Here is a 14,775-nt window from a genome sequence, read left to right on the forward strand (position 1 = left end):
GCCTCACTCCCGGTTCCTGGTCTTATCTTTCGAGATACAGGGTCAGTCCGCTTCCTGGGCTACAGACAACCCTGGACCACCTGAGCAAAGAAGCAAAAGGGTAAAATACCTCTCCAAGGGCAACAGGGTCAAAATAGAGACCATCCAAGGTGACAGGGTCGATCCTTTGGTGCGTTCACCTTTCAACATGGCCTACACATTGGGCATCACACACAAAATTTTGAAGACCAATCCCTCTAAGCGTGGCTTTTCCTGACGCTAAAATATGGCTGTGAAAGAGTCATGTATTTTTGAAAGAAAGGATTAAGATGGTAAGATCACATTAGTAGTAACGGGTTTCCTGGTGTCCTGATTCAAAGAGTGGGTGGGGTTTGCTGATGAGTACAGGTTTCTAATTTCACAATGCTCCAGGAAGGACTGGAGTGAATTTCTGAGAGCTGAATGTAATATGAGAAGTCCACTCAAATTCAAGATTGGCAAGGACTAGAAATACTACGGGGAAGACAAGGTCCCCTAAGTGGCCTCTCCCTTCTGTGTGCAAGCAGGGCAGTAAATAGGGACACTAGCAGCCACCTCCACACACCCCAGGGTGTCACCACGCTTCCACGTTGCGTGAGAAGGCTTGGATTCGTCTCGGTCATGGCTGGAATCTGAGCCCAGTGGGAAACGGTGGGGAAGCTCCCTGACCATGCCTGGAGAACCCTGCCTTTCTCACGCCAAACTCGGAAACAAGAGCAATGACACGCATATTCCAATCAGACAAAGTGACATCAAGTGTGTGAAGACTAGCAGCGACTTTGTCTGAAAACGGACTGGACTGTACAAGGAGTGCATTCCCAGCTGTTTCTAAAGCTTTAAAGGCAAATGCAGGTGCCAGGAGGCTGCCAGGGGGTTTGTGATTGTGGGATCTCCGAGGAATAAGATGGAAGTGGATGAAAACTGGGGAACCCTAACAAACCACATCACCCTTCCTTGGAGTTCTTTTCTTGAGGAATAAAAGCTCAAGCAAAGGAAAGGACCAGGCCTTGGGTGGGGGGTGGGAGGTGTCTACTATTAGACTCTGAATTCCAGGGGTCAAGCAGAGGAAAGAGGACACCAACTAGCTTGAAACACTGCCCCAAGGCTGCAGAAGGACTGATCAGGCCAAATCAGCAGCCACCGACACACAAAGTACATGGGCATTACCTATACATACGGCCCGAAGTAGGACAAGTCTGTGCTCTGGTGCAGACTTCACCGTGGGTGGGGCTGCATTTCCGAGGCCCAGTCACTTTCACTCATTATCTCCTCTTACCTAGATGACGATCCCAGCTGAGGGGTCTGGGAGAGCAGGTAACCATTCAAAAAAGTAAAGTAACACGTCTACAGACATTGCCTCAATCATCCAGAAATAGCAGCCTTTGTGTGGATTTACCTTGACGGATGTCATGTTGGTACAGAACCAGACTTTTGGGTGTGGAATGGGCATGCATTTGCTTGTCTGGTGGTTGTGCCTGTGTGGGTCTCACAGCCCTGCCTTGAATCTGTGGCTCTTATCGGGGACAAGAGGGTTGTTGCATTATGCTTCCTTCCAAGGCTCGATGTCTTATGGACCCAGGAAAGAGTTCAGGGCATCCAGGGTGCCGCCCATGGTCAGAGAAGGGGGCTGAGCAGCTGGGAGTTGACAGAGCAGATACCAGGAGTCCCTCGGGAATCCTAGGTTCTCAGGATCAGTGAACCAACAGGGCCCTCCGGCCGTCACCTCCTCCTCAGTTGGGCTCACTCTGGAGCTCAGAATGTCAGAGACCAGAGCAGCCGCCCCATTGCCTGTTGGACGCCGCCAGCCCTCACCATGCACTCGCACCACGCTGTGCTCACCTGGAGTCAGGAGGCCCACCTCAGCGGGAGGGAGTGATTGAAGGAGAATGGGATGGATGATGCCGGCTGGCGCGCAGAGAGAGCTGCAGGCTGGAGCGCCGTGCAGGTGAGTGCCAGGAACCTGGAGACGGCCAAATGCCAGTGGCGGATGTTTGCATTGTCTCAGGATGTGCCAAAGCTTGGGGGGAAAATGACAGAACAAAAACTAAAGAACAACTTTTCCTAATTTGTGAGCAATACCATGGATACAGATCTCAACACTGCTGCATCACAAAAACAATCCTTTCACCTCCGGAGGTCTTACTCTAGGTTCACATGTTTCAGGAGATACAAAAGTGAACTTTTGAAGCATATCACAAGGTGTTTTAGAGGGAGACTGAGCCCGAGGGAAGAATCAGGTCATCAGCCTGGCCAGTGAGGGCAGTAAGGTCAGCTGTCTGTCTGATCTTTAACCTTTTTGCCTGGCCTGTGACATTTCACTGAATTGGCTCATGCACTCTACTACTGAAATTAAAGTTGCATGTGGGCCACGCGTGAGAAATATAGTCTTTGGAGACAGGGACCCACACCATGTTAGGCGTCTCCCATAGACAGGAAACATCCTTTAAGGAGGCACAGCGTGGGCCATGAGATGCATCCCTAGATCCCTACAGCACCTGCCGTTGACAGCAAGTCTGGGATACCAGTGAGCCCGTTTCAGGTGAGGCTTGTGAGGGAGGCCCGGCGGCATGGCAGTATTTTTAATAAAGTGTGTGTGGTTGGGATTCTCTGTACTGAGGCTCAGGTCTGGGGCCCCTGTTTCCACTGGGTAGTTTATAGTAGGATTCTCGGTGACAGAAACATCCATCGGCCAATGGAAGCTGACGGGAGAACGGCATCTTTGCCGAGGCTTCCCCCAAGATTCCAAGTCACCCTTGGGCCCTAGAAAAAGCGGGCGACACCTGCCCACCTGTGCAAGGGAAGGCAAAGCAGCACAGGCCAGGTCAGGGCGCTGCCCGACTGGGGCAGCCTTGTGGTTTGCACACAGAATGACTATTTTTCGTTTTCAAACCAACTGGGGCCCTTCACGTATGTCTAAGTTCTGCCCTGACATTACACACACACATCATAAGGATATATTCCTTTAATTTTTGGAACTGGAAAACTTCTTTAATCCAGTCTATGCTTGTATGACACACACGTCCAAGAATCCACCACCCACCCAACCAGGGGCTCAGGCCCGTTTGTAAGCAACCAGCTACGTAAATGTGAACGTGGCTGTTAGGTAGCATCTTCCAACACTTAAATGAAAAAAAAAATCATATGTATGCATATGTGTATATATATACACAAACATATATATACACACACAAACATATATAAGAATGCCAAGGTTTTATATATGTGTGTATATATATATACACACATATATAAAACCTTGGCATTCTTAGTTCTGGCCCAAGATAGTAAGTCACACATTTGATGCCACTCACCAACCTTCTAGCAAATGCAGGCTGTCATTTAAGGGCCTCCTTGTCTCGGTCGAGGCTGTCCCCTGGGGTGAATGGTGATGGAATACCAGGTCACCAGAAAGAACATGCTCACCTGTGGAACTGCATTTCCAATAGATGCGTCTATATGCATGTATGTGTATTGTGTGTGTGTATGCGCACATGTGTGTAATATGTGTGTGACGTGAGTTGCCAAAGTAGAAAACACTGGTTTATTCTGCTCATACTAAGCATGTTAAATAAATCAGATTTTGTAACCTATAACACAATTCTTTTTTTTAAAAAGGAACATTTAAGATCTTCAAAAATTGCTACAGTACAAAAAAAGTGTGTGTGTGTTTGTATTTATATATTTATATATGTATATTAACCAGAAATAGCGACTCTATCGGAAGAGATTCCCACCCCTGTTTTCTGTAAGATTTCTCTGCGTGATTCGCTGGGCCCCGGCTCTGCGGCCGAGACTTTCGGGTCAGTACATGGCACATAATGGTATTATTGGCACAGGTTCAGAATCGTAGGACGAATCCTAGGTTTCGGATGCTTCCTCCCGTCCCTTTCGCTGGGTATCCTCGTCTCTCTGCCTCCGGTTCCTTTCTTTCCTTTCTTCTTTCTGTTCTCCAAAGAAAACTCTGGGAGAAGGCAGTCACCCATAGGCATGAGCATTTTTACAAAAATAGATTTGGCCTAGAGCGTCCTGCTCTGTGAGTTTCCCACCGGCAAACAGAAGTGGTAGGTGCGGGGACCCTCCCCCTTAGATAGCTCAGTTTTAGGTTTTGTCTTTTTTGTTTTGTTTTGTTTGTTTTGTTTTTACAGGTTCACCAACGGAATCCTGTGTGGAAAGAAAACAAGAAGAGATTAAATGGCAGCACGCCGAGGGCGCGACAAGTCTGTGGGGTTCTCGGTCGACCGGGACCCCCACACGCAGCACCCCCGCATGCAGAGCCCGATCGCTCCCTTTATCGGTTCACTGACACGGAGGGGTCCTTGGAACGTGGACAAGGCCTCACTAGAACTGGTCAGCAGGAACTGGAAGAAACACTGGGAATCCCAAGGGTATGAAGTGGGAGCCTGAACCTTGTGGAATTCTGGTCATCTACAGAGCTCTGAGCTTGCTACCAGGGGCTGGGACCACCCCCTCCGCTAACTCATGGTGGGGGTGCCGGGGCATCCGGTCCCAGGCGTGCATGTCAGGGGGCCTGCGTGTGGCAGCCCTGCTCTCACTCTCTGTCCAGTTTCCTCTCGTGGAGGGTGGCGTGGGGCCTGCTCCACTCCTGTGCTGCGGGAAGAACAGGAGTCTGTTTCTGTCCACTGCTCAGCTGCAGGATCCCCGAGGCCAGAATTTGGGAGAGATAAATGGACTGCATCAGAAAATCCACCTCCCGCATCTCCCCAGAGGTGATCTTGCCGAAGAGAGAGAAGGCGAGTCCCACCTGGGCACAGGTCAGGTGTGCTGACTGCGATTGCCACCTTCAGCGGGCAGGCTGAGAAGGGGCGGCTCCCACCCAGCCAGCCCGAGCCTCGGAAAATGGAAAATGCAGTCTCCCTGGCTGAGTGAGAACCCCCAGTAGGTCAGCATCCCTCAGAGAGTCACCCCGGGCATGGCCAGGTGAGCTGGAACACGTCACGGTCCCATCTGGGGACCTTCTGCCCAAAGCTGCGTCTCCGTCACAGGGATGGGGTGCTGTCTGGGTCCCTCTGCTGTCACTCAGAGCTCCTTTCAACTACAGGCAATCAGGACCCTCAACAGTAGAAAGAAAATGCTACCGCATCCTCATCTGTGCAGATGACACATATCAGAAAGTGGTAGGATGGGGCGGGGGTACCCGCTGATCCGAAAATGAAGTCGGAAAAACACCCAGTGGGAGCTCTAGAATTTTTCCAGCAGCTGCATGCACAGCATGCAGCCAGACCGGCTCCGTCATTGTCATCGTTGGAGCTTAGCAGAAATACAGATTCCCAGGCCCACCTCTGGAGACCTGGAATCAGGGTCTCGGGGTAGTGTTTGTGAATGTGGGTTTTCAGAGCTCCCCAGGTGAGGTCAGTGACTGCCAGTCCTGGGTCCATTCCCCAGTTCTTCCCAAAGACAAGGGTGCGGCTTTCTCTCTCCTGAATCAACTGAGCCCACCGCAGTGATTCTGGTTGGGACTGGGGAGGAGGGGCCCCAGGTGGGACATGCCTGCCTTCTGAGGGACACATCCCAGGAGTGGACAGCGAGGCTGGCAGGCCCCAGAACAGCTCCTCCTGCACAGCACTGCGTCCCTGATCATCAGCACTGCATCTCTGATCATCTCCAGGAGACTCAGTGTGCCAGAGTCTACTCATTTGAAGGTGGAGGTGAGGGGCTGGATCTTTCCCTGGACCCCTCTGCACCTGGACAAGAGGCTGGGCTCTGGGCGTCACCTTCCTGCTTGCTGCCTCCAAATGACACCCGTGTGGACAACTCCATGAGGCTACAGTGGAGTGTCCGCTCAGCTACTGTGGGAAGACCAGCTGCTGTGGGCACAGGGTTCACTGCATGTAAAGAAAGGAGACATCCTGGCCAACATGGTGAAATCCCATCTCTAGTGAAAATACAAAAATTAGGCATGGGGGCGCACACCTGTAATCCCAGCTACCTGGGAGGTTGAGGCAGAGAATTACTTGAACCCGGGAGGCAGAGGTTGCAGTGAGCCGAGATGGCACCACTACACTCCAGCCTGGGCAACAGAGTGAGGCTGTGTCCCACAAAAAAAAAAAAAAAAAAAAAAGAAAGAAAGAAAAGAAAAAAGAAAAAAGAAAAGAAAGGGGACGTGCCTTTGGGTTAGCGCCGGATCACTCTTGGTAGCCTTACTCCAGCTGTGCCCCACCCCTGCCCACCTCTTCCACATTCCCCGGATTTGGGGAAGAGGGGCTTAAAAAATGAAGTAATTATTACAACACAGAGAGAAATATCCCTCTTATATGTCCATCCTGGTAATTTTTTTGGAAGTTAAAAAATGTAGAGACGAATGCTGTATGATTCTACTTACAGGAAGTACCAGAGCTACCAAATCCACAGAGACAAAGAGTAGAATGGGGGGCCAGAGGATGGGGGGAGACGGGGAGTGAGTGTTGAGTGGGTGCGGAGTTTTAATACTGGGTGACGGAAGGAGGTGAAGAGCTGGCTTGTGAAGATGCCTGCGCAGGACGGTAAAGGCACTCATGCCATTGAACTAGACACGCATAAATGGTTACATGGTAATTTTTTTTTTTTTTTTTGAGACTGTCACCCAGGCTGGAGTGCAGTGGCACGATCTCAGCTCACTGCAACCTCCGCCTCCTGGGTTCAAGCGATTCTCCTGCCTCAGCCTCCCTGGTGGCTGGGATTATAGGCGCACACCACACACCCGTCTAATTTTTGTATGTTTAGTAGAGATGGGGTTTCGCCATGTTGGTCAGACTGGTCTCAAACTCCTGACTTCAGGTGATCCGCCGGCCTCAGCCTCCCAAAGTGCTGGGATTACAGGTGTGAGCCACCGTGCCTGGCCTAAAATGGTAAATTTTATGTTACATATATTTACTACAATTACAATTTTTCTTAAAAGGGAGATAAAAATCCTGGGGCCACCAGAAGCTAGTCTTGGAGACCCTACACTGGGTCCCAGTGTCCTGGGACTGTCACCAGTTGTAAGCTGCTGTCCCTGTGTTCCCTGATCATTGATTACTCACAAGGCCAACCTTTTGCTCTGGAATGTGTTCAGGGTTGGACCATAAGTCATATGGCTGCCACCTTAATAAGAATAGTTTCCTGCCTGAACCGTGGCCCCAGCTGCTTTCCAATCCTTAATCTTGACCTTAAACAGGAGAATAAAGGCCGGAGGAGCAGCTTCCAACCCTTGCGTCTGTCTGGCTGTGCTCCGGAGGTGTTCCCATGTAGACTTTATCCTGCCACTTTCCCATGTGAAAGTCTCCCGTGTGAAGGTGGAGGCGGAGGTTACAGCGAGCTGAGATCGAGCCACTGCACTCCAGCCTGGGCGACAGAGCGAGACTCCGTCTCAAAAAAAAAAAGGAAAAAAGCCTCCTGCACTTCCCATGCTGGCTCATCAGATCCTTCTGCACTGGGTCCTGGCCGCCTTTCCACCTCACTCTTCCTCTTCTTCTTCCTCTCTACGTTCCAGGTTCCCTGATTTCAAGTTGCAAATCTCAAGCCTCAAATCCTTCAGGTTTTGGCTGGAAAGAACACCTTCCTGGGGAGGGCCTCTTGGATGCCCCATTCCTTCCTACACACGTCCCCTATTTTACTTCTGTCTCCTGCAGCACTTGCTCGGTGACATCTTCAGTATGGGACCATCTGCATCGAGCTTTATTTGGGCAGATGTGCAAGGCATCCCCTGCTGGCACCACAGCCCCCTGAGAACGGGGGTCTCCTGCCCGTTCACCATTGGTTCATGCAGGTTCCAGTTCTGTGCCTGGCCCAGAGTAGGGAATCAAAACACTGGATGAGGCTCAGAGACGCGGCAGAGGTGTGAAGCAGTTTTGTCCTCAGTCCCTAAGACCCATCCCTAATGGCATGAAACAACCTCTGGGGACTGCCTGCAGGTAGATGCTGATGCAGGGAGCCACAGACACGACATGGAGGATCAACGAGTGGGTGGCAGCCTATGCCAGACATCCCCGGCTATGCAGGGAAGGGAGTCTCTTCCAAGACTACAGGCATCTCTCTCTACTCTGTGTCTCAGGATGGAAAAGAGAGAGAGAGGGAGAGGGGGGAGAGACAGAGAGGAGAGAGAGAGAGAGAGAGAGAGAGAGAGAGAGAGAGAGAGAGATGGCGCCAATCATGCACCTTGAATGACCATTTCCAGAGCCATGCTGGCTTTGTAGAGGGTGGAGAGGTTTCCTGCAAGACCAAGGTGTGGTCACAGCCCCTGGCCCAGGAGGAGGCTCTCATGTTGTCCATGCTCTGCCAAAACTCTGTTGCTCAAACTTCAGCTGCTTGTGTTTTTCTGTGCCACACTTAGCACGTGAGCCTCTCATCTTGGCACTAAGCCCAGAGAAGGACTGAGGATCCCAGGCCAGCTGGGAAAGACAGATAAGGTGGGGCCTGGACCCCATGGCTGGAAAATAACGTGGCTGAAGGTGAATGTCCACCCGAGGTTCCCTGGGCAAAAAGGGAAGCTGTATGTATCTTGCAAAGCCATCTTCCAGATCGGGATCTGGGATAAATTCTGCCCTCTGCTGCCTGGAAGGAGATTCTCCGCCAGCCTGGCCCTATGGGGCTGCATGTTTCACAGTGGCTCACTGGGTGTAATGACCACTGTCTGCTTTTGCAAAAAATACATACATACATACATACATACATAAAATAAATACATAAATAAAGAGTAAACAGGCTACCGCCAGGTGTCCCTGGGGCAGAGCAGAATTTCTTGACAATCTCAAGTGGCTACTTTCTCTCAAAGTTTTCGTGGTACTGTTCTCAGCTCAGCAAGCACAGCTTCCAGAAAGGTATGGATGTCGCTTTGAAAAACAGGCTCCTTTGAATAACAAAAGTTTGATATTCTATTAATGCATATTTTGGAAGAACAAAGTGGGAAGGCACAGGTACACTTCTTATTTTTTATTAGTGATCAATGTGTTTTTGAAAATAATAATAGTGCATGATTTATTTCTCACTTGCTTCGGATTCAAGAGCTTTTATGACTTTGCAGGCTCCGTTCAGAATGAAGCGGCCTTGGCAAAGGGAAAGAGATCAACATTAACGAGGTTTGCTGAAGTGTACCTGCTGTATGAAAGATGATTGCGAATTAGTCCGAGAGCCAATGCAGGCCTGCTCTCGAGGCCCCCTTCCTTGGAGCATAAAGGCCAGCTTCACTTTGCCCAGAGCAATCTGGCCCCACCACAAAGGTGGTCTGAGGCAAGAACGTGTTGGAATCTATCACGAAGGCTGAATCTGGGGTGCACATCTGCCCAGGAGCCACTGGCATTCCGGACAACCGCCTGCAGGAAAACGAACTTGGCTGACTTTGGATCCCAAACGCGCACACGGATTAGACTGAGAAGACAGTGGTGTGGTAACAAACGGCTGCATCATCATTAAAAATGCATTTGGAGAGGCTTCCCAGCTATGCGAGAGAGAAAGAGCTCCACTGGCTCTTAAACCTTAATTAAATGTTTTAGTATTAATTGCTATTTATTTAGGGACAATAAGTACCCCAGAAAATCTGAGAGATGTTTCTGGCTATTCTGCACCCGATGCTCATGTCCAGGCATTAATTGCAAGATTCAGGGGATACTTAGAATCCCAACGCTTTCATCCTAGTGAGTGGTAAACGGTCTGTCCCGCAATCGGCAACAGAATCTTATAAGCATTTATCAAGGACTAACGAGGCTGTGTGCATAGCCCTCCTGGTCCACAGCTACTTCAGGAGGCCACCAGGAGTGGGCTGTGGCTTCGTGTCGGCAGATTCCCAGGCTGAGCGCAGCTGCCTTCAGTAAGCCTCACGGGCTCTTCTGAACTCTGCGGACGACCTACCTGAGAGCCACAGGGAGGGGGTCAGCTCTTTAGACACAGAGATGTTTCCTTGTGTAAATGCCGGTGGTCCTGAAACAGCTCCTCAGGCACAGTTGGGAAGCGGGGTCCACCTGGGGCCCATCTGGGGGCGCCCATGTCTCTTGCCCTTGCCTAGGGCTGCAGCACAGGGCTAGCCCACTAACAGTATTTCTGGGGGGTCTTCAGTGCCCCATGCTGCTGGAAGGGGAGGACCAGGCTGATGAGACACGAAGGTTTTCTGGGGCAGATGAGTAAATGAAACACTTTTTTTTTGCCCTATTTTATCTTTTTATTTTTTTTAAAGTCAGTGCTGCGGCCTCCTGTTCTAATGGAAAAGGATCCCTGGGCTCAGGCCTGTGGAGTAGGCAGGGGATGTCCCGGAGCCAGGCAGCCATCGGGTGATCCAGCCCCACCACTAACAACCTGGCTGACCTCGGCCAAGTCATTTAACCTCCCACTGCCTCAGTTTCCCCACTTGTAAAAGGAATTGCTGGGAGGACTGGGCGGGTAAAAAGTGTTCCATGAGCTGCCGTGCAAACATTAGAAAGCTGTCCCCTCTCCCCTAGGGAGCTGACCTCGGCCAAGTCATTTAACCGCCCACTGCCTCAGTTTCCCCACTTGTAAATGAGATTGCTGGGAGGACTGGGCAAGTAAAAAGTGTTCCACGAGCTGCCATGCAAACATTAGAAAGCTGTCCCCTCTTCCCTAGGGAGCTGACCTCAGCCAAGTCATTTAACCTCCCACTGCCTCAGTTTCCCCACTTGTAAAAGGAATTGCTGGGAGGACTGGGCAAGTAAAAAGTGTTCCATGAGCTGCCGTGCAAACATTAGAAAGCTGTCCCCTCTTCCCTAGGGAGCTGACCTCGGCCAAGTCATTTAACCTCCCACTGCCTCAGTTTCCCCACTTGTAAAAGGAATTGCTGGGAGGACTGGGCAAGTAAAAAGTGTTCCATAAGCTGCCGTGCAAACATTAGAAAGCTGTCCCCTCTCCCCTAGGGAGCTGACCTCGGCCAAGTCATTTAACCTCCCACTGCCTCAGTTTCCCCACTTGTAAAAGGAATTGCTGGGAGGACTGGGCGGGTAAAAAGTGTTCCATGAGCTGCCGTGCAAACATTAGAAAGCTGTCCCCTCTCCCCTAGGGAGCTGACCTCGGCCAAGTCATTTAACCGCCCACTGCCTCAGTTTCCCCACTTGTAAATGAGATTGCTGGGAGGACTGGGCAAGTAAAAAGTGTTCCACGAGCTGCCATGCAAACATTAGAAAGCTGTCCCCTCTTCCCTAGGGAGCTGACCTCAGCCAAGTCATTTAACCTCCCACTGCCTCAGTTTCCCCACTTGTAAAAGGAATTGCTGGGAGGACTGGGCAAGTAAAAAGTGTTCCATGAGCTGCCGTGCAAACATTAGAAAGCTGTCCCCTCTTCCCTAGGGAGCTGACCTCGGCCAAGTCATTTAACCTCCCACTGCCTCAGTTTCCCTACTTGTAAAAGGAATTGCTGGGAGGACTGGGCAAGTAAAAAGTGTTCCATAAGCTGCCGTGCAAACATTAGAAAGCTGTCCCCTCTCCCCTAGGGAGCTGACCTCGGCCAAGTCATTTAACCTCCCACTGCCTCAGTTTCCCCACTTGTAAATGAGATTGCTGGGAGGACTGGGCAAGTAAAAAGTGTTCCACGAGCTGCCGTGCAAACATCCGTATTACGGGGCTGTCCCCTCGAGTTGACCTCTCCAGTTCTGTGGGTGTGTGGCTCTTGGCGGAAGGGAGTGAGGGTCTTCGACTCTAAGGCCTCGCAGCTCCCAGGTCAATGAATTGTGCATTAACAAATTTTAAAAATCATAACAGAGATGCTGGCAACCATCAGGACCCAGTCCCTACAGAGGCTTTACCAGGCGGGTCGCGGACTACACTGCTAGCAAGCCAGCTCCCTGCGGCTAGCTTGGTTGGCACTCCAATAGGGGCTCCCTTCATGAGGGGAGCTGCGGTGAGGCAGACAAAGGCACTGGCTTCTGATGGATGCTCTAGGCTGCACATCCCCCCATCGAATGGTGGGGACAACCCGCCTCTTACCTGCTGCAGCAAAGGCCCTTGCAGGGCAGCTCGGTTCCCATATTCTAATCTAATTACGTTTCTTTGCCAGTTGGCAGAACATGTTGGCTTCGGGATAGGGAGTGAGGGCTGGAGATTTGATTTGGAGCAAACATGCAGTTCATTAGTGCCAGGATGAGGAACTGACCGATTCACTCCCCTCTCTGACTGCAGCTGGTTCCCCGCCCCCAGCAAGGTGCAGCCAGCTGAGTCCTCCAGACCTTCCCTGTCCGCGGGCCCCTGAGGACATTGTCCATTCTGTCCCTCATATCAGATGGTGGGCAAAAAGTAAGAAAAAAATATTTTCAAATATTGGTATTCTATCCTAGAAATACAGCTCCCTACTCATGGAAGGGATCTTAGGTCACCTTTGGAAGGAAGCAAGATGAGGATGCGTAGAAAGCCCAGCGTCGAAAAGAACCATGAAAACAACACGAAAACCTCAGGTCACACCCATGGGCTGTGCTTATAGAATGCATGGGATGTGCAGCCATGAGGGCGCAATGCTCTCTCCCCTCAGCAGCCCGAGTGCTCCGAAGACTCAGCACAGAAGGAGGCAATTTAACGTTAGCATTAAAGTTAATATCACTAAAAGCAAACCAAATGTTCCCATCCAGCAGAGCGTGGAAAATTCATCCTGTTTTGGTGCCGGTTCCTGGCTTCAAATTAGTAGATGTCTCAACTCTTCCCTTTCTTTCTTTATCATTTTCTTTCTTATCTCTTATTTTTATATTTCAAAATTGTATTTTAATTCTGCCTTGCGCCCTCCCCTGATGTAAAGACATGTGATGGAGGCGCGATTCCTGCCTCCCTAGCCGCTGTCCTAATCTCCTCCTGTTGTGGGAAATGAGAGCTGTAATTGTCGCTTGTTTCAGGGAATGACTTTCCCTGCCACGTAGGCCATGCATGTGGTGGCCTTCCTGAGGGAAGGAGTGGCACTGATAAGAATGGTGAGGACATGGAATCAGGGTGCGTGAGTGTCTGTTACTATCCTCCCCTGGGATGGGGAGGGCACTTCTAACAAATCCAACATCAACGTCAAAAGCCCAGCCCCACCGCCGGCTCATGTTCAGAGAAGTGATGCCATTGGAAATCCACCCGCCATGTCTAAAAGAGCTCCCAGTGATCCCAAAGAGTGCAGGGGAGGGCAGTGGGGAGGGGAGGAAAGGGAACGAAAACAGGAATGTCCAAAGAGAGGTACCTACCGTGAAACAGACACACGGCGTCTGCCCTGCCCCCAGGAGGTAAAAAAGACTTCGGCCAGTCAGCAGGAGATTTCAAACCATTTCTCAGACACGAAGGCCACAGGAATAAGATGCCGATCAGAAGAGGAGGGTCTGCGGTGAACAGAAAAATGGGCTTTGGCGTGCTGGTACATGACCATGACACATGATAGGCAAGCCGGGGCAGGCCTGTGGTGGGGACTGGCTTCTTGAGAAAGGAAGCACTAATGTGGACTCCTGGCCTTGCCAGGAAGGGACCACCCCCCCCCCCCCCATTCCCTGTGGCTGGGAGAAGTCCTCACACACGAATGCTTTCTACCCTGGGAGGCTTTGGAGGACACAGACTGAGGGATCTGGGCACACGAGCACTTTGCTGTGCAGGCCAGAAGGCTGTGCCGTCTCCAGATTTTCGTTTTTGAATTTGCAGGATTAGCCCAGAGCCTGGGGTCTCTGCCTCTGATGGCAGATTTGACCCACTTTATTGCACATGACAGAAAGGATGGAACCTGGCTCCCAAAATGTCTCGCCCATATTTTGTCACCTTTGAGACTAAGCTACCATTTCCCAAGGCCAATGAAACCCAACAGAGCATGGCCTTGGGCCAAAAGGCAAGAACTCGTTCCGTCCAATGCCTCCATGCCAGGGCGCGAGAGCACCAGCTGTGCCAACTCTGCTCTTGGACAGCCCCCCACCCCACCTCCCTGCATAACACAAGTACAGAAGGTGGGAAAAGTGAAGCAACAGAGGCCAGCCCACGGCCCTCTGCCCTCTACCCACACGGCCCAAGCACTGGCTGGCCCAGATTCACGTCCAAGCCAACATCCACATATTCAGTGAAACAGTCTGGAAATCTGTTAGCCGGTTATTTGTGAACTTAGCCTTCTGGAAGGCTGAAATGGCACCCATAAATGGCACCCATGAGCTCCCCAAATGTCTGAGTGTAAAACCACTGAGGTTTAGAACAACAGTTCTGAGGTTCTGAGCGCCACTGTCCTCCTCCAGAAGGGAAGGGAACGTCTGAGACAGAGAATATCACAGATGGCAGAAAGCAACGTGGACATGCAAGAAGAGGCGTGGCCAGAAGGTATTTCGGGAACATCTGCTCATTCTAGCCAACAGGACAAAGACACATTAACTATGGATGTGGCAGCCCCGGCAGCCCTCCCTCTCCAGGGCCCCTGAACAAATCAGCAAACAGAACGAAAGGGAGCATGCAGCCAGCCCTTTCTAAAACAACTCGAGTCCAGTCACCTTGCCCTGGGTTCCAGGGGAGCCCTTTCTGGGGGCCTGGGGCAGCGTTACCCTGGCTGCTAATTCTATTGCTCACAATGGATCCCAGCCTTCTCCTTTCTTCAAGTTGTTGGAGACTTTTTTTAATTTACAAAATGATGCATAAATGTATGCTCACTTAAAAAAAATGCTTATTGATACTTTAATTTAATTCTGGACAAACCTTTGAAAGCTGACTCAAGAGTTTTTTAAAATATTCCCAGGGATGGCTGTGGGGTACATTTTCTTTGAGGGATTACACATGAATAATAAAAAAGGAGGAGCATTTAGTAATATACTTCCGGTCTGGGAGTATCTGATATTTTTGCTAAATTTGCCGCTGACAT

General features: G+C 50.7%; 1 protein-coding gene across 2 annotated transcripts in view; it reads right to left on the bottom strand.

Annotated features, from left to right (window-relative positions):
- Nucleotides 1–2,989: 2,989 nt before the first annotated feature.
- Nucleotides 2,990–14,775, bottom strand: part of AJAP1 (adherens junctions associated protein 1) — a 131,293-nt gene continuing 119,507 nt past the window's right edge. For both annotated transcript variants that reach the window (XM_003307782.6, XM_063805576.1), the window contains exons 5-6: nucleotides 13,142–13,273; nucleotides 2,990–4,179 (exon numbers count right to left, since the gene is read on the bottom strand). In XM_003307782.6, the coding sequence (XP_003307830.2) occupies nucleotides 13,201–13,273 (73 nt within the window). In that variant the 3' untranslated portion in view covers nucleotides 2,990–4,179; nucleotides 13,142–13,200. The remainder of the gene's footprint in view (nucleotides 4,180–13,141; nucleotides 13,274–14,775) is intronic.

This window comes from Pan troglodytes, chromosome 1 (assembly GCF_028858775.2).
Source record: "Pan troglodytes isolate AG18354 chromosome 1, NHGRI_mPanTro3-v2.0_pri, whole genome shotgun sequence".
In the NCBI taxonomy this organism is placed as follows: domain Eukaryota; kingdom Metazoa; phylum Chordata; class Mammalia; order Primates; family Hominidae; genus Pan; species Pan troglodytes.